Raw genomic sequence first — 25,706 nt, forward strand, 5'->3', positions numbered from 1 at the left:
TTTCTAAAACACATTAAATTGGCCTGATAACATCATCAGTGCATCAGCTTCCAATTGTTCCTGTGGAGTCACATAAGGAATGGTCTGGATATTTCTACTCAAAGAAAAGGGAAAATGTAGACAACACTTGTACCACGGCCTAACTCTCATAAACTTAATTCAGAAGAATGGGAACACATCAGGGGTTTAATTGATTATTGACTTTAGGTTTATAATGCCCTCTGAAGTCAATGGAAGGGTGATGTCAAAGACTCAACTGAACCCCTGGCTAATATCTTAAAACTAAGAAAAAGAAAGGACAAGTACTGATCTACTGAATCTTCTGCAGATACTAACTAGCCTAGGGGTCATTTTCCCACAAGCAATCAGAATGAATGTCTTATTTTTTGCCAGAGCATTTAAGGCTAAAAATTCAATTAACCTTCTCCCCTCTACTAACTAGATTTATGAGATGCCAAGGAAGTCAGCAAAGCATTAGCTTTAGCTTGGGTATAATTACTTTTAAGTGACAAAACAAAAATGTTAACCACAAAACTAAGGACTTCCTACATAGCTAAACTCAGACCTTCAAATTTTCTAATGTAATTAGGACCTTGGTCAATATAATATAAAGGAAACGAAGTGGGCCAAAAATAACAAGTGAATAATCAACACTTATCAAATACAAATACTGCATTTTATAAGGATTAATTGAACCTCTAGCTTCATCTGCCCTTGATTTAATGCTACCCACTGGCCTCAAAAATGAACAATTCATGTCCTAGCAAAGCCATCAGGAGGATGCAAATAGAATTGAACTAGGATACAGTCTTTCCTATGATAACAAATTTTCCTTTCCTCCTTTTCCCTTTTGGCTAGTGAAAAGACAGGTAATAAAATGAGAGGTGGGAGTATTTCATAGTGAAAATTTGCTCATTTTGAATAAGAGCTTTACCATCCTTCCTACAGGCATCCTTCCTACAAACATAGTAATTCAGACACTTTAGCTACATAGTAACACTGACCACGATAGCAACATCTCAAAGACCAAGATGCGGAGTCAATTAATCGTTTGAGAAAGACTTACCTGAATGCTGGCTGTAGAGCGATTTTTGCGGGTTGTGGTAGTAGCCATTGTAGTGGTGGTTTCCATGACAGTGGTAGACATTTCTGGTGGCATGGAGGTTGTCTGTGTCGTTCCCAAGATTGATGGGACTTCTCCCACCAGTCGGACACTTCCATTGATTTTAATATTGGGGTTGTTCTCAGCCGCCATGTTCAGTACTTTTAAACCATCATAATAGAGCCCAGAAAGCTGGCCTTGGAAGAGGCGTCCTTTGTCCTTTCCACCGATAGCTATTTGCGCCTGGGTGTTGAAGATGGTTAACTGCCGGCCTAGTGGGTTGGGTGGAGGAAACATCATTATTCCTGTACATTTTCTCTGTTTGCCTTACCTGGTCTGAATGGATCAGACATCAAAACAGGCTTCCTTAGCAATTGAAAGGAAGAAAATTGGGTAACAAAAATTCAATATAGACATTGGCAAATAACATTTCACTATGTTTATCTCTTCCACTGTCTAGCTGAATATCCTAGATAACCTGAATAAAAGAGTCTCTATCTCTTTATTGTGAGGCAGGAGAAACCTTGCTCAATGATGAGCAGTATTATAGTCTTCCTGGTTATGCAGTGTGGATGACAGAAAAAAAAAAACAGGTGATGAAAATAATAAATCATAAATACTTATTGTACTAACTTTTTAACCTAAAAAGTAACACAATAAAAACTAAAAAGAATTTTATATGGCAAATAAAAACTCAGTGAGGTAACACAGAACACTGAATTAAAAAACTAGGTCTGATAATTAAATTAAATTAACTGAAATTAACTTAGATTCTAGTTAAGAGACTTGGATTTATTGTATACTTACAAAAATAAACATTTTGGTCACCAAACACCTCATTTCCTAGAAATCTTCCTAATGCATAATATTCTACCCATACTTGCTATTTAATAAACATCATGACAGATTATTTCCCATCTTTATTAATTTGGAGGAGGGGAGAGATTACAGTCACACAACTAAATCTCCCTCTAAGATATGGAAAATAAGTAGGCATTGATCATGTCAGTGAGACAGGGGGGAAGAAAAGAAATGTCATTCAGAATCAATGAATCTTAAGAGGAGGGATAGGTGTTAATGAAAAAAGCTACACATAAAACACCTTAAAGTGATATAGAGGTATGCTAATGAATTGAAGCAAAGAGTAGCTCACCTTATTTGAAGTTCCCATTTGGGGAACCATTTATGCTTCTGTGGACAGAAAACTATCAGAATGAAATGATGGTAGAACAGAGGTTAGAATAGTGTAACTCAACTTATCTTCCCCCCAACTATTCCTATTTTAAAAAGCCTCTCTTAAGTTTGAGATGTTTCCCAGAAAAATCTAAATAGCTTTTAAAGGTTAGAGCTTTCTATTCTATTCTTTCTCCAGATTATTTTCTTCTGTTTTTCCATATGGAGAAAGGTGGAAAAAATTTTAATGGAATTAAATATATCCTTTTTGAATTTTTCTCCATTTTAGTCAGTGATCAAACAATGCTTCATTCATTCTTAATCTAATTGCCTGAATATTTTTAGCTATTAATGACTGGAAACAATGTTCTGATATACTTGCCTTTTTAATAAAAGGGAGTATTTTTTTTTAAAGACTGAGGTTTTTGTATGATATCAAATATGAATAGAGGCATGCTGTTATATTTGGGCGCTTAACCTCTACCACTATTACATGGCCTTTAAGCCTACACAGTGATTAGCTATCCTTGAATTTCTGGTGTATAATGTGGAGTCTCTACTCAATGTAGAAAAATGGATGAAACAGAAGGGACAGAGAAGGGAAAATGCATCTGCTCGGAGGGAATTCTTTGTACAAGACCCAGCTCCACTCATTGGGAAATGCTTAAGGGCATATTAGTCAAGAATGATTTATAACTAATACCCCTTTGGAAGCTTCAAACACTATACTACACTATGAAAACTTGGACAGATAATTCTGTTATAGTGAAAATAATCTCTATAAAAATATCTGGAGCATGGAAATGGAATCTGCTGGCTTTAATGATAACAGAATTGCCCAGATCTTAACGGTCCAATCAAATAGATCTAATAGATTTCCATTATTTTCCCACCAATTACTTCACTGCCCTGTGCACATGCATCATTGCCTATCCTTTGGCCTCTCATTTCTCACATAAGATGCAGCAAAAAGTTCAATGCCCAATAATACTGGGTAATGGCCTGGAGCTCATACCTCTTTACTGTTTATTTTTTGACAACAACTTTATTCTGGGAGCCCTAAGCTTACTATAAAAAGAAATGTCATGATGGAAGGGGAGAATAAATATGCTCTTGGCCTTGCATAGGCATTTGGAGTGGTTAACATAATAAGAATTTGCCTAGTAAGAGATCTCTAGGGCTAAAATTTAGTATGTTACACCTCAGTGCCAAGCTATCCCTTCCATTCCCATAACTGTTGGCCAACCGTAATATTAATGTTTATTCATCTCCTTTTTTATATATAGCCAAGCATTGATAATCAGTTAATGCTTATAACTGATTACAGGTAGAAAATTTTATATTTCTAATATTCACAACAGTACTTCACATCTGTAACGGTCCTCATCTTATTTTCCTATTGATGTTATTCTGCCCTTGCTTACAAATAAAAAGAAGATCAGAGAGAAGTGAAATGCAAAGTTGAATTACACTGGTTAGAAATGATGGATCTCACCAATCCCTCCCATCAGGAAATTTGCACAAGCCTCTTAGATAGCCTCATCCACCAGGGGGAAGACAGCAGAAGCAAGAAGAACTATAATCCTGCAGCCTGTGGAACAAAAACCACATTTACAGAAAGATAGACAAGATGAAAAGGTGGAGGGCTATGTACCAGATGAAGGAACAAGATAAAACCCCAGAAAAACAACTAAATGAAGTGGAGATAAGCAACCTTCCAGAAAAAAATTCAGAATAATGATAGTGAAGATGATCCAAGACCTTGGAAAAAGAATGGAGGCAAAGATCGAGAAGATGATAGAAATGTTTAACAAAGACCTAGAAGAGTTAAAGAACAAACAAACAGAGATGAAAAACACAATAACTGAAATGAAAACTACACTAGAAGGAATCAATAGCAGAATAACTAAGGCAGAAGCACAGATAAGTGACCTGGAAGACAGAATAGTGGAATTCACTGCTGCAGAACATAATAAAGAAAAAAGAATGAAAAGAAATGAAGACAGCCTAAGAGACCTCTGGGATAACATTAAACACAACATTAAACACAACAACATTTGCATTATAGGGGTACCAGAAGGAGAAGAGAGAGAGAAAGGACCCGAGAAAATATTTGAAGAGATTATAGTCGAAAACTTCCCTAACATGGGAAAGGAAATAGCCACACAAGTCAAGGAAGAGCAGAGAGTCCCATACAGGATAAACCCAAGGGGAAACATGCTGAGACACATAGTAATCAAATTGGTAAAAACTAAAGACAATGAAGAATTACTGAAAGCAGCAAGGGAAGAACGACAAATAACATACAAGGGAACTCCCATAAGGTGAACAGCTGATTTCTCAGCAGAAAATCTACAAGCCAGAACGGAGTGGCATGATATACTTAAAGTGATGAAAGGGAAGAAACTGCAACCAAGGTTACTCTACCCAGCAAGGATCTCATTCAGATTTGACCTCACTTACACCAATGAACACATCATCCAAAATGAAAATAAATAAGGAAACAGAAGCTTTAAATGACACAATAGACTAGATAGATTTAATTGATATTTATAGGACATTCTATCCAAAAACAGCAGATTAAACTTTACTCTCAAGTGTGCACAGAACATTCTCCAGGATACATCATATTGTGGGTCGCAAATCAAGGCTCAGTAAATTTAAGAAAACAAATCATATCAAGCATCTTTTCTGACCACAATGCTATGAGATTAGAAATGAATTATGGGGAAAAAAACCATAAAAAACACAAACACATGGAGGCTAAACAATACGTTACTAAATAACCAAGAGATCACTGAAGAAATCATGGAGGAAATCAAAAAATACCTAGAGAAAAATGACAATGAAATCATGATGATCCAAAACCTATGGGATGCAGCAAAAGCAGTTATAAGAGGGAAGTTTATAGCTATACAAGCCTACCTCAAGAAACAAAAAAAACTCAAATAAACAATCTAACCTTACACCTAAAGGAACTAGAGAAAGAAGAACAAACAAAACCCAAAGTTAGCAGAATGAAAGAAATCATAAAGATCAGAGCAGAAATAAATGAAATAGAAACAAAGAAGACAATAGCAAAGATCAATAAAACTTAAAGCTGGTTCTTTGAGAAGATAAACAAAATTGATAAACCATTAGCCAGACTCATCAAGAAAAAGAGGGAGAGGACTCAAATCAATAAAATTAGAAATGAAAAAGGAGAAGTTACAACAGACACCACAGAAATACAAAGCATCCTAAGAGATTACTACAAGCAACTCTATGCCAATAATATGGACAACCTGGAAGAAATGGACAAATTCTTAAAAAGCTATAACCTTCCAAGATGGAAACAGGATAGAAAATACGACCAGACCAATCACAAGTAATGAAATTGAAACTGTGATTAAAAATCTTCCAACAAAGAAAAGTCCAGGACCAGATGGCTTCACAGGAGAATTCTATCAAAAATTTAGAGAGGAGCTAATACCCATCCTTCTCAAACTCCTCCAAAAAATTGCAGAGGAAGGAATACTCCTAAACTCATTCTGCGAGGCCACCATCACCCTGATAGCAAAACCAGACAAAGATACTACAAAAAAAGAAAATTACAGAACAATATCACAGATGAACATAGATGCAAAAATCCTCAACAAAATACTAAAAAACAGAATCCAACAACACATTAAAAGGATCATACACCATGATCAAGTGGGATTTATCCCAGGGATGTAAGGATTCTTCAATATATGCAAATCAATCAATGTGATACACCATATTAACAATTGAAGAAAAAAACCATATGATCATCTCAATAGATGCAGTAAAAGCTTCTGAGAAAATTCAACATCCAGTTGTGATAAAAACTCTCCAGAAAGTGGGCATAGAGGCAACTTACCTCAACATAATAAAGGCCATATATGATAAACCCACAGCAAACATCATTCTCAATGGTGAAAAGCTGAAAGCATTTCCTCTAAGATCAGAAACAAGACAAGAATGTCCACTCTCACCACTATTATTCAATGTAGTTTTGGAAGTCCTAGCCACTGCAATCAGGGAAAAAAAAAAGAAATAAAAGGAATACAAATTGAAAAGAAGAAGTAAAACTGTCACTGTTTGCAGATGACATGATACTATACATACAGAATCCTAAACATGCCACCAGAAAACTACTAGAGCTAATCAATGAATTTGGTAAAGTTACAGGATACAAAATTAATGCAAAGAAATCTCTTGCATTCCTATACACTAATGATGAAAAATCTGAAAGAGAATATAAGGAAACACTCCCATTTACCATTGCAACAAAAAGAATAAAATACCTAGGAATAAATCTATCTAGGGAGACAAAAGACCTGTATGCAGAAAACTATAAGACACTGATGAATGAAATTAAAGATGATAACAACAGATGGAGAGACATACCATGTTCTTGGATTGGAAGAATCAATATTGTGACAATGACTGTACTACCCAAAGCAATCTACAGATTCAATGCAATCCCTATCAAATTACCACTGGCATTTTTCACAGAACTAGAACAAAAAATCTTAAAATTTGTATGGAGACACTTAAGACCCCAAATAGCCAAAGCAGTCTTGAGGGAAAAATATGGAGCTGGAGGAATCAGGCTCCCTGACTTCAGACTATACTATAAAGCTACAGTAATCAAGACAATATGGTACTGGCACAAAAACAGAAATATAGATCAATGGAACAGGATAGAAATCCCACAGATAAACCCACGCACCTATGGTCAACTAATCTATGACAAAAGAGGCAAGGATATACAATGGAGAAAAGACAGTCTCTTCGATAAGTGGTCCTGGGAAAACTGGACAGCTACATGTAAAAGAATGAAATTAGAACACTCCCTAACACCATACAGAAAAATAAACTCAAAATGGATTAGAGACCTAAATGTAAGACCGGACACTATAAAACCCTTAGAGGAAAACATAGGAAGAACACTCCTTGACATAAATCACAGCACAATCTTTTTTGATCCACCTCCTAGAGTAATGGAAATAAAAACAAAAATAAACAAATGGGACCTAATGAAACTTAAAAGCTTTTGCACAGCAAAGGAAACCATAAACAAGACGAAAAGACAACCTTCAGAATGACAGAAAATATTTGCAAATGAATCAATGGACAAAGGATTAATCTCCAAAATATATAAACAGCTCATGCAGCTCAATATTAAAAAAAACAGACAACCCAATCCAAAAATGGGCAGAAGACCTAAACAGACATTTCTCCAAAGAAGACATACAGGTGGCCAAGAAGCACATGAAAAGCTACTCAACACCACTAAATTAGAGAAATGCAAATCAAAACTACAATGAGGTATCACCTCACACCAGTTAGAATGGGCATCATCAGAAAATCTACAAACAACAAATGCTGGAGAGGGTGTGGAGAAAAGGGAACCCTCTTGCACTGTTGGTGGGAATGTAAATTGATACAGCCACTATAGAGAAGAGTATGGAGGTTCCTTAAAAAACTAAAAATAGAATTACCATATGATCCAGCAATCCCACTACTGGGCATATACCCAGAGAAAACCATAATTCAAAAAGTCACATGCACCCCAATGTTTATTGCTGCACTATTTACAATAGCCAGGTCATGGAAGCAACCTAAATGCCCATCGAAAGAGAATGGATGAAGAAGGTGTGGTACATATATACAATGGAATATTACTCAGCCGTTAAATGGAATGAAATTGGGTTATTTGTTGAGATGTGGATGGATCTAGAGACTGTCATACAGACTGAAGTAAGTCAGAAAGAGAAAAATATCGTATATCAACGCATATATGTGGAACCTAGAAAAATGGTACAGATGAACCAGTTTGCAGGGCAGAAATTAAGACACAGATGTAGAGAACAAACGTATGGACACCAAGAGGGGAAAGTGGCGGGAGTGGTGGTGGTGGGGGTGGTGGGATGAATTGGGAGATTGGGATTGACATGTATACACTGATGTGGATAAAATAGATAACTAATAAAAGAATGTGCTGTATAAAAAATGTAAGTAAAATAAAATTTAAAAATTAAAAAAAAAGGAGCAGCTGATTCGGGGGCTCTGGCTCACACAGGCCATGGCGGGGGGGGGTATGGAATGTGGGGAAGCCTGCGGTGGCAGATGCCAGGATAAAGAAAAAAAAAGATGTATCTCCTTTATTCTAGTTGCCATGGTTCACTCCAAAAATTGGTCTTTGCTTGTTCAAGACTGACCCAACCACGGAGAAAGGCAAGACATGTTTCCTGGGCTATACGATTAAGCCACCACTCCACTTCTGGCTATTCCTTCTTTCAAGGAGAGATCTGACTAATCACTTCTTGAGAACAAGACACCAGTGGGGTGAAATAGGGAAGGAGGCTGCCTATGTTTCAGATTTCCATCATGCCCTAGGAAGTATTGGGACCTTTGTTTATTTGTCTGTTTCATGGTTTATTTCTGGCTAGGTCTGCTTTACTTATGTTTTAAAACCCTTTCCTAGCCTTCTGTACCTGAGATTAGGTGGTTAATAGTAAAGTTGGCAGGCACTAAAGGAATAGGGGGATATTCAAGTCTCCTGCCATCTCTTCCTCTGATCAAGTTATCTCTCTCAGGTAAGCAGGATTAAGTGAATAAGCGAGAAACAATCATCACTATCCTCTCCCTAAGAAGGATATAAGGGACTGACTGGAGAAAGTTGTACCATCTGCCCAAGATTTCTCAAAATCAATGCCAGATCTCCTTATTGTCCCTCATTATGATCAATCGTGTTTTTTATAAGGGGCGACTATTATTATATCTCTATTCCAGTCTGATAATTGTTCTATCATCAATAATACGAAATCTGGTTATAACAACAGTACAGGGTTTGTAGCAGGTTACTTTGTGTTTTGCTTTGGGTGCCCATCCTCTTGAAAGTCATTAATTGTTACCTCATTTGGACAACAAGTTCACATACTGCTTAAATTAAATCTTTGCACGTCTCCAGTCAGTGTTGCACAAAGACTAATTAATTAAACCTCAGAACATCCTTGGGGAATAGGCAGTATTATTTCTCCTCTCCTCATATGGGAAATCTGAGATATAAAGAGGTTAAGTGTATTGTCTAAGGTCAGAAAGTCAGTCAATAGCAGACAGAGCCAGAAAACAGACTTGGGAATGCTGTGACCCAGATCTCTTCCCCAATGACAGAAATAACTCCAAAGAGGATTCCAGCTACTTCCTAATACCTCTGCCTAATCATCTTTCTGAATTTACCCTGTTTTACTTATTGTCCTTACAAGGTCTTTTGGTATACATTTTCTATTTCTTTTGAAGGGAAAGTTACCTAGACAGAGGAAGAGGTAAAGCAACAGAATGAATAAATGTTACTTACCAAAATCAAACAAAAAAGTAATTTTGGTTAAAATAACATAGAAGAGAGAACTTCCCAGTGTGCAAATAATTCTTTTCAATATTATTAGCATATATAAACATATACATATTCAGTTAAGAAACTGGAATTCCTCCCTCCCTTCCACCCAAACCACCCCTATCCCTGTCCCACCAACTCAACTTTTGTTGTGTGTTTGGAAGCATCCTTCTATATGAAAGCCAACTGATAACAATACTATTGGAAGGAAAACTAAAAGCCTACCAGTAACTTTATAATGATTTATACAAATGAAAATGCCTGGCATGCTACTGAACTTAGACTTCAAAAGGCAATGGAGTAAAATAAAATATTATTAACATAAAATTGAAAGAAACAAAAAAATTCTCTCAGGCACATGAGACTCAGACATGCATCTAGTTGTCTTTTCCTTTTTAAGAAGTGAGGCAATCATCATCTTTAATGTTAAAGGGACTTTATGAGCTGGTGATTACTAAACAAAATTATTTGCTTTTTAGAGTTATTCTTAATTTATTTTAAATTAGACCACGTACGTTAAAAACAGGGCAAACAGTTAAGACTCAGTGAGGATTTTCCGTGTTTAAAGGTCTGAATGTTTTCACTCAACTTACAACTGTAGTAGTCCTTTATTTTTTAAGTTGCATATTAATATACCTCATTACTATTTATAAATAACTCAATCAAATCTCTACATATTTTAAAAACTCACTTAATGTCTACTTCAAATAAAAGTCACTTAAGCTACAAGAGTAGCTTATACTGGCTCAGGAAAGAACAGAGTAAATAGCTTCTTAAAGACAAAAATTTTTCTTCATTGAAAGACAATAGTTCACATCCTAATAAATAGGAGCCACACAGAAAATTCTAACATCAGGTATAACCGCTGCCCTCTTTTATTAACAAAGTGGTTGTTTTATTCAGCAAATGAGAAACTGCTGTTTTGCCTTCCATTAACCTTTCCTTTTTCAACCACGTACACTTTTGTTGCATAAATATCGAATACACAACCAAAGTGTAGAATAAGTTTATTTTTTTAGTTTCAGTCAGCAACTAGGACACCATTAACTTCTTATGAAATATATTTGCCTCTGTAGGTTTAAGTCTAAAGGCAAAATTCATCTTTCTCATTCTTTTCTTTGTTTAAAAACAAATGTTAAAAAAAAGTCGCTCCCCTTATAGCAGTTATTTAAGCAGTTTAAATTACAAGAGTCAATCTATGATTTTTTTGTTGTCATTAACCATGCTACAGATAGTAAAGCCAAAACAGCCTCAAGATGTAAGTTTAATAAGTTCTTTTGAAATTTCTTTAGAAAGCTCTGGTATAAGAGGTAATTTAAAACAAATTAACAAATAATGTCATGCAGTGGTTAAATTGCCATAATACATTTCTTTTTTAGAGGTTTCTGGAATTTCTTGTTTGTGGTTGTCATGCTGATAGAAAGCTAGATGTTAGTCCCTTTAACTGTATTTTAATGGCAATGTATTATAGCATGATTTATCAACATATGGCAGGTGGAAGCTGACACAAATTATAATGAAAATTAAAACAGTCATTTATGCAGCAGGCGATTATCATTTAAGGAACATTTATTTGCAGGCTTTAAAAATGAGGGTTTAGAATCAAATGATTTTAAAATGAAAGTTTTAACGACAGTTACCTTTTTCCTGCAGCCACTCCTCTACGGGCCGGTTATATTTGAAGGGGATTTTCTGTTTTACCATTTGGAAGCGTTCATTATCAGTGTTGCCTTTAAAGTTTAAAAAACAGCTTAAAGAACAATCTGAAAAGTCAATAAGTCATTCAAAAACATCCTAGGTTTTTGGTGCGTTTTATGAAGTTTTTAGAGATAGATATCCATTTATCTTTAGTGGAGGTGGAGTCGAAGTCACTCTGCCCTTGGTTGACAGGTGTGAGGTCAGGTTATTCTTAGCTATGCAGTACTCCATATGTTTTGGAAACGTGACTTGGGATGGGCATCAGGAAGAGGTTTGGCTATTGACAGAAATGGGTTTACCTTCACTCTTCTCCATCTCACTCTAACCACACCTTAATTGGGTCAATGGAGGAACAATGATCCCCTTGACTTGTATCAGATCAGCTTCATAATGTGGTAGGGGACCCTCAGTGTCTTAGTCATGCATGTTCCACACTCACTCTACTGTATCTGATCAGAAGCATGGGGCCATGCACGTCCTTATTCTCCTCTCAGTTGTGTGCAACTGCTCTACTTCCTGGCAGAGGGAAGCCAAAGAAGACAATTTAAGCCTTGATGGCCTACGGAGACTTCCTATCCCATAAAGGGGGGCCTGGCATCCCATCACCTATGTAAAATAGGTAGAGTATTACAGATAACTCTTTTAATCTCTATCTCTTTGTCTAGATCTGATCCACATTTTAAAATTGAAGGAACCCCAAAGTAAATATCTGTAAATAAAAGCAGCTATACATATAATGATATAGCATTTTCAGACTTTTGAGTACCTATATTTTATTAGTACTAACAGACACAGGTTTTATATGTCTACCTAGTCTCTCTCTCTTTCCTTCCTAGGAGAGGTCCTTCCTGAATACACATCCATTCATAAAGCCTGTTAGGGATACTTCCTCCAAGCATGAAATATCTAATTAGTTTCAAGGATCAAACATAATGCTTTTAACTGTTAGTATGCCTCTTTCTTCCTTTCATAAATGTTGTTACCACCCCTGGATGGTTTGTCTAATTAGGACAGACATTGAGAGTGGTGTTGTGAAGATATACCCCTAATGAATATGCCTCAAATCACAAAATAAAGAAGCCATGCTTTGGGAACTGCTCTGTTTTGTCAACCAACCTCATAGTGATCAAGCAGAAACTGGTGAATTCTAAATCACTTTTGACTCATAGCCTTACAGTATTGGAACTTCAGAAAGCCCAATCCAAATCACCAACACTGAAGGTGAAATCAAATTCTCAGGACAGGTGGCTTGGAAACCATTTATAAAGAAGTCTAAAAGCTAGAAAGATTATTAGGATTGAATATAGCATCAGGTGAATAGAAGCTTGCCCTGGCACTTCCATCTCAGGGTCATCTTCACAGAGGAGTTTTCACTGGCAGAGAAGATTCCACATGTGGCTAAACAAGTACCTGCCTTATGCGAGGAATGGGATGGGGAAGGGGTGGCAATATTGGGAGATATTGAAAAGATTCCCCATGCATTTCTCCTTTGAACAAATTATTCTAAGGAGCTGACTCATTATTTTTACTATCCAGGAATAAAAACAAACAAAAAGCTCATGAAAGAGGCGACCATGGATCTGTTCCCAGCCTACATTATGGGACCTTATCTGATTGGCATAAAGCCTAACATATTAACATATCAAAGGATAAAGTGCAATGAATGGAAGAACAATTAGCAGTTTTGGATTGCAGTTTATAATTTAAAGTTTTCCTCAAAATGTTATTTCTCACAGAAGAAAAAAAGACAGGGTGTAAGCTAGGAGGAAAACCAGAAAGGTATCTTAACTTCTTGGTGTTTCAATAAGTCCATGGTGAAAAAAGTTAATTTTACCTGTTAACGTAAATACCACTTAAAGATCATTATAATGATCATCCTGGTAGATCTGGGTACACAGAATTCTACTAATCCAAAATAAAGTTGGGTATATTTTCACATGTCCTAATAGAAAAGGAACATGCACTTTTCTGAAAAGAACCTGTATCTCTATAACTCTTAATTCTACCCTACAGGAGACAGATACGCAAGGGTATAACTCTTAATTCTACCCTACAGGAGACAGATACACAAGGGTATAACTCTTAATTCTACCCTACAGGAGACAGATATACAAGGGATGTCATCCATCTTCATAAGCTCTGACCTCTCTCAAGTTTTAGTCACAACATACTGAGAAATTGAGAAATGGCAAATGGATTATGCCAGGTTCACCTTGAATATGTTCTATTACTTTGGGTTTTCTGTAACTGTCATTGGCTACAATATTAAGTATAGTAATGACCTCTGTTCCACTCACTGTGGAATGGATTGGTGAAGTCAATAGCAAATATAAAGCTAACTATTCTTCACAACATGCAAGACAAAATCAACATTCCAAACTGACAGCTCTATGTGTACCAACTTAATTAAGAAGCTGCACTTACTTACTTCTTCCCCAAACATATGAGTCTTGGTCCTCATAAGCACCCTCCCCCCATCCACTCTCTGTCAAGCATAAAGCTCCATAGACAATCATATTAGGACATGGTACTGGCTAGAAAAATAAGAAACAATGTAGGAGAATCAATAAGTGATATGTTGGGAGGACAGCATAGCCACGATTCAACCTTCGACCCTTCAGAAAGTGAAAGACACAGAGTCATTCTTCTCCATCTCAGCTTAAAAGACATTTAGAAAAAAGTTTTAAGTTTTCCATGCCAGACATAGTATCTGGCACTAGGGCTAGTGATCTTGCATACTGTTAAAAGTTGTGAAAGATGGAAGGCCATTTGGAAAACCAAATTGGTTTAAATTGCCACATTAACATTGTTCTTAGTCTCTTTTCATGTTCTTGTTGGTTTTTATTTTAATTTATCTCAAACATTAGTGAGAAATGTTTTAGAAACATGTGCATGAGAATGAGTTCATTTGCCCCGAGCCCCATTCGCTATACTGACTGAAGAGCAAACAACCTTCTAAATATCAGAATTCGTACACAGGGACTACTCTGAAAGCTTAGCAAACCTCATCAAATCCATATACATTCATATTAAATCCTTAATGATATTTAGTTGTACGTTTCATATAGCAGCCAGTATGAACATTTAAACACAGACTAAAATCAATTCTTCAACAGAAAGTGATGCTGTCCTCAAGAAGGAACGGCCTTATGAATAGTAATGTCAGAATGTCACTAAAAAGAGGCATATGTATATTACTAATTATACCCCAAAAATGTAATGACTGCAGTTCTCAACCACACTGAGAAATCTATAAATTGCACAATGACATCTTCAAATAGACAGTTCTTAAATTACTTATGTGGATCTGACACTCACCTACTTGGAACTGAAGTTTAGAAAAAAAAGTATTAGCCATATTTCATTCTATTATACTGAAGAAGTTTAGAGGTGTGTGTGTGTGTGTGTGTGTGTGTGTGTGTGTGTCCATCCATTTTTTATACAACTGACCTCTTATTGTCATTCGCTTTTGTGCTATTGGTTCTGTTATCAAATATTTCAGCTCCTGGAGACACATACAACATGCACTGTTAAATTATAATATCGTGAAGAGCAGAATGCTCTGAGGTGAAATTACTGAGGCCCAACTGGTTCATACACACAACTGCAACCTTTTTGCAAAAACAGCTCACATTGACTACATTTGGGTTAATCCATTTAGGATAAAAGGAAAAGAGACAGAGGAAGATAAGACAAAGAAAGTAAGTTGATCCTTGAATAGTTTCCTAGTACATTAGTCCCTCTTTACAGTCCCAAAGAAGTAATCTGGAAACTTGCTGATGGCCCCAAAGAAGTAAAAATTCTTTCAGCTGAGAAACTTAAAGATAGAGAGAACTCTTGTATTGCACAGAAGATAACTTTTACAACACCATTTTTACACTCTATTGGTTCAAACATAGATCCTATTCATTAGAAGTTATACTAATTTTCTTAAAACCATAATCAGTACAGCATAGGAGCTATAACCATGGGCTTTGGAGACAAACCTGGCTTTGAGTTTTAACTTTAGTAGCTACTTGACCTTGTGCAAGTCACATAGCCTCAGTTTCCCCACTTCTGAATTCACCACAGGACTTGGTATAGGATATTAAGAGGTAGAGCATATACAGAACCTGGGATATGAAAAAACATCCAATTTATTTAAACTATTATTATTATTAATATGATTCAACTCTTTCCTAATAATCAAAAGGAAGCATGTTAACTCCATGGTGTGCTTCCACGGACTCAGAACTTTTCCAGGCCTTCATTCAAAAGGTGACCGTATTACATTTGGTGCCACAAAAGTTACCATCCAAAGATGAACAGACCGTAGTTGGTTGTTGCTTTTTATATTTCTGTGTCTTCTAAAATATACTCAGCTAACCCCATTTCCAAAACAAAGTTGATTTCTAAAGCCACTGAAAGTAAAAGAGCAATTCAGGCATCGACAAATGTGATTTCTTTGTCCAGCTACAGGTAATGATGATATACTGCTGCTAAGTTGAGGAAGAGTGGCTTAAAGGTTCTGGCAATTTGCACTGGGCTGGCAGAAAATGCTTTCTTGCAGGTAGACCATTAATACCATCTGAAATGTTGTCAAGCATTTGGACATGCTAATAGGAATATCGTAGCAACATTCATCTGTGCAAAATTAATGCCAGAGGTATTTTTGCATTTTGTTTTGAGTCTGGAATAAAGGAAGGGAAAGTTTTCTTTATTGCTTTGTTGACACTAAAAAATGAGACCGTGGGTCTAATGAACAGTCAGAGAATGAATACTATGTATTAGAGCCAGAGGCAAAACAAAATCAATGTGGGTAGACTCAAGTAGTACAGCATTTCAGAGGTTCTTAGAATGTCTCTCTCCCCAAAGAACACTTCGTGAGTTTCAAAGCAAACATCAGACGCTAAGGACAAGGAACTGGGGGAAATTCTTTGAGCTCCGCACGGGTCTTGTTCCTGGTGTTGACCCAGACAAATTCTCTTAGAGTCAGATGGGGGGATATTGTGCTACCCGAAGGTCATCTAGAATGTTCAGCCACTTGTAAGTGATGGATGGAACTCAACAGGAATTAATATCTTGTATTTATAAAGTGCCTTTTGACCAAGGAGCTCAAAATGCAATTATAAGCATCATCTCATTAATCCTCACAACACACCTTTGGGGCCAAAGAAAAAAGAACTATTTGTATGTTCTGAGCCTCCATCCTTTAGTGTGCCAAGGCAAGGAAATTAATCTCTTGGAGTAGAAAACTGATCAGCCGGGGGAAGTAAATTAATAGACTCAGAGCACAAGGGCATTATTAAGTAAGGGAGCTTTTCCAGACTCACTTAAGTGGTTCGAGGAGCCAGGGAGAACCACCTTTCCAAAGTGATGAGATGTTTACTCCTAGAAAGCAGTGGGGGTCACCCAGGAATGCCCTGACTTGGCTGATGAAGCTCACTGCCTCATGTCTTCTGGGTATGTTTGGAAATGGAAAATATATGTGGACAGACATATTATCAATTCCTTCCCATATTCAAGTCATAGTATTGATCCACCATCTCTAGGCTATAGGAGTTGAGCTATTTAAGCAAAGATGGCTCAATAGGATAGATGCAATCCTATCTCAGACATTTACCAGTTCTGTGAACTTGCATAATTTTCTTAATCTAGATGTCTATTTCTTCATCTGTTCCAAAAAATACAGGAAGATGTTAATACCTATATTGTAAGATTTTATACAAATTAAATGTAATAATCCAGTCAAGGATGCTCATGGGGAGTTGGAAGAGGCTGGAAATGTGATTTATTTTCATTCTCAGGGGATGGGAGTAGGGACTGTGCTGGAGATGTAACCCTGGTGCTCCATGTACACTTATCCAAGTGATCACGCCCCTATTCCTTGGCTTTGTCAAGTTTGTGTGCAAACATGTTAACATTGAACTTCTCCCAAATCTAAATCAAAGTGCCATTTCGGTTGAAGTGCTATTATATTAAAGACAATTTACCTGATGCAATAATTGGACCATATATCACCAATCCCTATCCTTTCCCTGTATTTTGAAGCCATTCTCAACTCTCTTCCTGAAGCTCATTAATCCTGGACTTTTTATTTATCCTCATCCATTAAGGATACTTTAAATCCCAGAAAGATGAACAAAACAAGGCCCAGGTGACCAAAATATCTTTATTTGCTTTCATAGTTTAAGAAACTCTTTCCAAGTAATCTAATGGAACTTTCTTCATGATCATAGGTCTGTCTAGAACTTACTCTTTAAGATCCACTTTCAAAAATGACATGCTATAAATTAACAAAATTAAAACGACTGTAAAATTTGCTTTCCTTCCTCAAGTGATGTCACTCTTTGCCTTCTATAATTATTCCAAAATATGCCCTGAAGCTAGGCTAGTCAATTTCAACCTGGCTTTTGTCTAGTTCCTTCCTGGTAAACACATTAAGTATACCTACGTCTTGGTGTATCTTTAAACTTTAGTTTCTTCATATATAAAATGAAAGTTATAATAATAACTACAACATAGGGCTGTTGTGAGAATTAACTGAGAACTAAGTGTCTGTAAAGTCCTTAGCACAGTGTGTGGCACAAAATAATTGCTCATTATATGATTTGTTACTATTGCTGTTATTGTTATAACAGTACCTGATTCAGAAGGGTTAAGCTAAAAAGAAGGCAAACTTAAGATTTACTTCACCACACAACTTTTAGTGTCAAATCTTTTCAAATTTCCTTTTCAACCTAAAACCTTAATGTTCTGTCTTCAACCTTTTGACACATGATCCTTTCAAGATTCCTCTAGCTGTCCTTCTTCTTATCACTTAGTTCTTCCACTTTTGCAAAAGCCACGGTGTTATGTTAGGGCTCATTCTTCCCCATGATCCATTCTTTCCTGCATACCCACCCTCTGTGCAATCTCTCTGTTACTCTTTAATCTTGGTGATTCAATTCTCTCCAGGTGCCTTCCTTCCCACTCGCCCCCAGTTCCCATTTACTTTCATTCCTCTCATGCAGAGGACATCAAACTCAATGTTTTTAATGTCAGAATGCTAGAATATTTGGTTTAAAAAAATTCCAATCATTCAAACATTCATGCGTGGTGTCACTACACAGCTCTGAGGACAGGTAGGAGGTCTGGAAGGACAATTCCGATGAGCAACAAATAGGAACATTTTCATCCTTGTGAATAGGAAAGTCACACCAATATCAACATTGCTGATGCCATAATAAACTTATGCTACAGTATTATTTCTGCTTAGATCATATGGTGTCTCTGGTGTTTGTAAATTATAGGTCTTCTAGACCAACCTTGAACCTCCTGCCTACAAATGAATATATTATTTCCAAGGGATCTAAAAATAACAATCACTGTCCCATGCACCACCCACCTCTGACCTGGTGAATATGCTGGTTGTTGTGTCTAAACAACACAACACAGCATAGTCACACAGTAGGCTTATTTCCAACTTAAGCCCAAGAGAGTTTCCAATTAAATTGCTTCCCAAAAATTTTGTGCCATCTTGCTTTCACACAGTATACTTTATGAACTTCAAAGCAGGACTTTAATTACATTAAATTTATTCTTTTTTGTTTTATAACAGCATTCCAACCTGATAAGAAAATGTTCAACTCTAGGCCTTTTATTTCCTGTAGGAGATACCTTTCTTAGTTTTGTGCCATCTTGCAAGTGTGATAAGCATATCTTTTGTACATTCATTCCAGACCCTGAAAATTTTACAGAATAGGAGGATTATGTGGTGACTTTAAAACATTTACAAATTCTTTAAAACTCCCCTCTGTGAGAGGTAGAACTTGATTCTCCAACTGGGCTGGATTTAGTAACTCAATTCTAAAGAATAGGATATGGTGGAATTAACAATGTGCGACTCATTTTAGAGACTAGATCAGAAAAGGCACTGTGACTTCCTCCCACTCCTTCTCTCATGGCTCACTCTGGGGAAGCTACTGTTGTATCATAAGGACACTTAAACCACCCACATGTCAAGGAACTGAGGCCACCAGATCCTTCAGACCTAGGTAAGCCTTGAGATGACTGTAGCCCTTGTCAATAGATGAGTAATGTTAACCCATCAGACACTCTGATACAGAATCACTCGACTAAGTTGCTACTAAATCCTGACCTTCAGAAACTGTGAGATAATAAATGTTAGCTGTTTGAAGCCACTAAATTTTGGGGTAATTTTTTATACAGCAATAGATACAGAATAACTAGAGAGCTTCATCTGAGCGTTTCAGTTCAACCAGAGGCAGATCTCCTTAAGAGGCTCTCATAGCTCGCCTTACATTATACTCTTTCGAGGAAATGAAGATGTGCTATATCTATAACATATTCCTCATGTGCCAATTTGCTAATGCTCTCCAAAGGGAATTTAGACTATTTAGGTAAGACTTGTTTTGAAGAGCCCAGGCCATCACCAGATTCTTTGTTAAATATGGTTAAATGTATACCAACTTATCTGTCCAATAAAACACATGAGAATTTTTACATATTGGTTCCAATTTTGAGACACATTGTTTTGGACAATGTAAAATTTAGAACACTTTTCCCAAACTAGTTTTCTATTCTGACTGACTCCCATCATTATTTCTGGGTAAACATGAACAAGGGCTTAGAGTTCAAATTTCTTCAGCATCCTGGAACATTACTCATCTAAGACCCAGAGTTTTGAGCTCCTTCGAGGAACTCTATTATCATTTCCCCACCTTTTAGGAGGACTGCATTTTCCTACTTGTTTGCACCAGCCTTTACGGCCTGAAGGAGATTCTTCTTGCTAAGAACTTGTTGGAGATCTGTGGAGGTGAGGGCTGAGGGGGAGGGAGAGTCCACATAACCACTGAGGTCCCTCTTAAGCAATTTTTTTTGTTGTTTTCGGCTGTGGCGGGTCTTAGTTGCGGCATGTGGGATCTTCGTTGAGCCATGTGGGTTCTTTCGTTGTGGTGCTCAGCCTTCTCTCTAGTTGAGGCATGGGGATTTTCTCTTCTCTAGTTGTGGCACGTGGGCTCCAGGGCACGTGGGCTCTGTAGTTTGTGGCAGGTGGGACCTCTCGTTGAGGCGTGCAAGCTCAGGAGCTATGGCGCATGGGCTTAGTTGCCCCGCGGCATGTGGGATCTTAGTTTCCTGACGACCAGGGATCGAACAGGCGTCCCTTGCATGGGAAGGAGGATTCTTTACCACTGGACTACCAGGGAAGTCCCGCAAATTTTTTTGTGTGTTTCATAATTATAAAGCAGTTTCTAGGAGTAGAGGTCATTGGACCTTACAGTTTACATTTTGAGAGGAATCTACACTTTTAAGGTCAAGGGGACCTCAAAGATCATCTAAGAAATATGTTTCTCAAACTTTCACTTAGAACATCATTAGCCACAGGATTTCTAGAGTAGGCAAGCAGCAGAGAGTGTATGTCTTGAAGACCACCCTTCCCCCACAAAGGTATTAATTAAAGAATTGTCTTTACTCCTGATTTGTTTGGTGATGTGGCATTTCCAAGGCTTTTCAAAATATGAACCAGTTGGCAGCCATGCATCATTTAGTGCAAGATTCAAAGGTCAGGTACACACGACTACAATGTGGTACAAGAATCAAAATTTTCCCAGTGAAGGAATAACCTCAGGGAATGCGGTTGGTGTACTATATCTTAAATTCATGCAATGCCTCGGCCTCATTAACTCTGCTTGGCAAATTAATTCAAATTGATTTGTTTGTGAGAACTGCAGCATGGCTTCAAATCTGGCCATAAACAAAGGATAATGATAAATAACAATGTATTCAGCTCAGAGAAAATAACTAGAGAATAGTATAGATCAGCATTGTGGCTGTTTTTATAACATAACTGACTTTGTTAAAAAAAAAAAAACAAAGAAGAAAAGAAAATAAATGAAAGGGAGAATATAGCCTATACAAATAAAACACATTTTATAGATAACACTAATATATCATAAATATCCCAAACAAAGGCAGATAAAGTATCTGAAAGCATCCAAGGGGGAATAGACAAAAAAAAAAAAAAAAAAAGATCAGAAAAATTTTAAATGGACATTTAATTTTTTAAAACACCATTAACTCAATTTAAGGCAGAATAATAAGAGGTAATGGGGGGGGGAAGCAAAAAGAAAATAATGTGATATGGCAGGAAGAACCAAGATTAATTCCAAAATGTCATATCTGAAAGAAAGAAAGAAAAAGGATAATTCCTCAACAAAAATCATCAGTTTCCAACCTCAGTGTGAGGCCTTGAGGGTTGAAAGGGAGAAAGTTTAAGAGGAAAATAGATTGTGATAATGAGAGCCTTTTCCAAGCTCTCTGCTAGTGTGTTAAGTTGCAAAATAGCTATAATCCCATTCCGATATCCATGCCCCTTTGCAGTGGGACTTTGTGACTCCTCCCATCAGATGTAAGTCTATTTTTCCACCCTTTGATTCTTGACTGGCTCTGAGACTTGCTTTGTTTGGCACAGGGCATACTAGTAAGTGTGATGGAAGCAGACATTTGAACAGCCTTGCATGTTGGTGTTTGCCCGCTTATGCTGATGAAGCCTGAAACTGCCATATGAAGGAAGCTGGTCTGGGCTCCTGGAAGATGAAAGACCACAAGAAGAGAAACCCCAGCCACCCAAGCCTACCCTTCCAGCCCAGTCAGCTCACTTGAGCTCCCGGATGTGTGAGTGAGGCCATCAAGATCATCCAGCTCCATCCAAGCCAGCCTGGAACAGAAAAAACACCCACCTGACCCACAGAAACATGTGCAATAAATAAAGTTTGGGGGTGGTTTGTTATGCAGCAAACACTAAATGATACTGCCAGGAAGTCGGGAAATCCAGTAAGGACAGGGAAGCTGAGATGTGGTAAACAAAGCACCTTCCCCTGTTTGAGTCTCCATCAAGGCCCATCAGGAGGAGTGGGGAAGCACTCAGCTGCTGTCTGGGGAGTCAAGGGAGTTTGCTTAGGGAAAAGCTTAGGGATCTTGGAATGGACACAAGGAGACACAGGCCCCTGTTAGCTATCCTTAGCCCTCTTCCACATTCTAAAGGGAGAATTATCAAGTCCAAGGGGAAGGGATGCAATAATGCAGCTTCCATGAGAGGGAAAGGGAAGGAAAGATCAAGGGTGAGGGAGTTGGAACAGGGTGGGAAAACTAGAGAAGATTATTTCTTCTCTGATCTCCATCCATTTCTAGACTTAGACTAAGAAAAGGGAGGGAGAATAGTAGAGATTGACTCTACAGGTAATAAGGGACGATCACTATTTAAATGATGGATGGACAGACAGTTGGTAAGAAAAGCAGGTTGGACTTACTGGTAAGATATCCTGGAACACTAACCCCACCCCCACCAATGGATTTCTTAGTCCTCAAATGGTTTCATGGGAAACCTTGGAGGATTGCCTTCTCTTTTTTGGAGCAAACACTGCCTTCACTAACCCCAGCCTTCCAAACCCAACCAAACCAAACCGTTTATGTTCTTGCAGGGTACAAATAATCTCTGGTCATGAATAGCTTACCTAGGTTTAGAATGGAAGGATATTCCCCCTCACACTTCCTACTAATACAAACTAAAAACAAAGCAAAGCACTGAGTTAAAGACCAAAATGAGACAAAACGCATTCCTGCCTTGCAACCTTGGCTTTTAAAATCAGGCATTGCATCTTCAGCCCCTTTTTAAAGCTTATGGATTACAAAAAGCAGCCTTTATAAATTCATGGATGAGTTTAAAAGTCATTTTCCTGGGCCTTAACAGCTGGTATCAGAATAGTATTATTTTAGCATGTCAATGGCAGTTAGACTCTAGAGAAAAGCATTAAAAATGAGCAGAATTTAGTGACTAAGGGGTTCAATAAAGAGAAAGGACAACTAACACTGCTAAGTGTTTTGACCGACAACTCAAGCAACACATACTTGTCAAAAATTAGAAGTATATCACAGTTTATGTCATGACTCAAATATTAGTTCATATTATAAATGTGATAGAACAGCATTTTTTTTAAAAATTAGGGCTTTTTCCCCCCACTTTTAAGAAAGTGGTCAATGATTATGTAAAATTATGGACACATTTCAAATATTTACCTGCCACCTAGACTCCACTATCCTACACTGCATCAGTTCTTGTGGGCATGGTTTTTCACCTTTGGTGTGAAATTATAATCACCTTAACAAGGTTTTGGGTTTTTTTGTTTAAACAATCTTTTTACACCATCCTACACACAATCCCCTCCCTAACACACAATGACACCAAACACTGACACATCTTAAGTGCTCAAGAATACTCATGGACATATATACACTACCAAACGTAAGGTAGATAGATAGTGGGAAGCAGCCGCAGAGCACAGGGAGATCAGCTCGGTGCTTTGTGACCGCCTGGAGGGGTGGGATAGGGAGGGTGGGAGGGAGGGAGACGCATGAGGGAAGGGATGTGGGAACAGATGTATATGTATGACTGATTCATTTTGTTATAAAGCAGAAACTAATTAAAAAAATAAATAAAATAAATAAATAAATTTAAAAAAAAAAGAATACTCATGAAATTGATGACTACTGCTGCCTCAAACAGAGGCAGGTATCCTGACTCTAATACATGATTAACTTATTAGCTTTGACGATTAGATGGTTACTGAAGTCCTCATAATCTCTGAAAACCTACAAATGTGAGGCATATAAATAAAATATTAATGACTTCCTTCTTTTAGTCACTTAATATGACATTAAATACATGATAATAAATCTTGGTTACCTGAAGAATATGTCTAAAGATCTGTAGGCTATTTTATATTTAAATGTATTTATTTGTGCTGGGCAAATGCAACATTTTTTATATTACCCAATGAGGTGTGTGTATATGTATCCTGAATAAGAAGAGAGATTTTATAGATATCTCAAAGGAAAGAATGCCTTTGCATGTTCTCCATAAAACCTTGCACCTTTCATCAAGAAACAGCTCCTCGATATCTGTAAGAAATAAATATCCAGGATTTAAAGAATGATTCAGAATAATTTCAAATGTCATCTCTAATAATAATGGAATTGATCAATATTTTTTTATAAAAGCCAAGGAGGAGATATCAGACAGATCTATTCTCTTGATGGAAGTAGCAAACTCTATCATCTGCAATATTTCAAATTATGCTAGTCAAATTAGAGTAGTCCATATTGTGTAGAAATTTCTAAACCAACCAGGGAAATGGACCAGGTGAACTAGTATTTTCACCATTCTAATTGCTAGGTTCCTTTGAAATTTACGCTTTCAGAAACCCACTTTTATCTTTGCAATAATGATTCAAGAGATTCAAAGAAGCCTTGAGTGTCCCGATTTGCTTACTCCAGTCCTATTGATGTACCACTGCTGTCCTGTCAAAAATCACTTAGAACATTGGTGAGTATAAGGTATTTTATTATTAGGACAAGAGGTGAGACAGGTAGAGTAGAGCATGCAGTTTTCTTGGGTTTATATTTTCATTTCTGATTTTCAGGGATGGTGGTTTATTTAAATCACATTGGATTCCTCACAAGTGCCTAGACTTCTGAATGGGGACTGAAATTTTCTGTCTAACCAAAACTCAAGGATGCTGTCCAAAGATTTACTTCATTTATTGTTTTTCTTTCAAAGATTTACCTTTGAGTGTGACTCAGAAAGGAGAACCTAGACACAGTGAAGCAGTAAAGATATATGAAGATTTTCTCCTTATTTATCCTACTGACTTAAAAAAGTTCTAATTGAATAATGGTCCAATTCCTATTATTCAGTTCCTAGCACAGGGATTTACAGAGATAGATGCTTACTAAATACTTTCAGAGAAGAATCTGAATGGTTTCTGTTAACAAAGGAATGTAGATACTAGGATGGCTTCTGTCCCTAGAGGTTGGCTATGTCATTGGTATTTCGACCACAACTACACATGTAAAAGGCAGTGAGGTTTGAAGGTACACAATTATTACTCACACTGTTCAGCCCTCTAGTCAACACTTTGCTGGTTCTAAGTAGCTGCAGTTGGGGTAGTGGCACAAATCAAGGAATCAAAGCCAGAGGAGAGAGGGACAAAGTCCACTTACCTTGACTGTTCTATCTGACCAGAAAAAATTAAAGCAAATGTAGCTTGGCAGAATGAGGCAGCTAGATAACCAGGCAGCCAAAGAATGAGCTGAATTTACTGGCTGAAAAGTTCATTAATGTTTTGGCCTATGCGTTTATGGGCGACATTTATAACTACTATCACATGTCAACCAGACCACCAGGAAGGTGGGCTTGGAACACGTGCTGCAGAAGAATTGCATACAACTCTTGAGAATGGCATTGAGACTAGGGACTTGTCATAAAGGTCTGGGATCAGGGTTGGCCAGGGC

The 25,706-nt window shown here is 37.2% G+C and overlaps 1 protein-coding gene across 9 annotated transcripts in view; it reads right to left on the reverse strand.

Annotated features, from left to right (window-relative positions):
• NRXN3 (neurexin 3) overlaps nt 1-25,706 on the reverse strand; it is a 1,648,921-nt gene that overhangs the window by 152,159 nt on the left and 1,471,056 nt on the right. For 6 of the 9 annotated variants that reach the window (XM_060097970.1, XM_060097973.1, XM_060097972.1 and 3 more), the window contains 2 exons: nt 11,318-11,407; nt 1,067-1,374 (listed from right to left, as the gene is read on the reverse strand). In XM_060097970.1, the coding sequence (XP_059953953.1) occupies nt 1,067-1,374; nt 11,318-11,407 (398 nt within the window). The remainder of the gene's footprint in view (nt 1-1,066; nt 1,375-11,317; nt 11,408-25,706) is intronic. The other 3 variants (XM_060097971.1, XM_060097975.1, XM_060097978.1) reach the window with 1 other exon arrangement.

The sequence above is a fragment of the Mesoplodon densirostris genome, chromosome 4 (assembly GCF_025265405.1).
Source record: "Mesoplodon densirostris isolate mMesDen1 chromosome 4, mMesDen1 primary haplotype, whole genome shotgun sequence".
Classification (NCBI taxonomy): domain Eukaryota; kingdom Metazoa; phylum Chordata; class Mammalia; order Artiodactyla; family Ziphiidae; genus Mesoplodon; species Mesoplodon densirostris.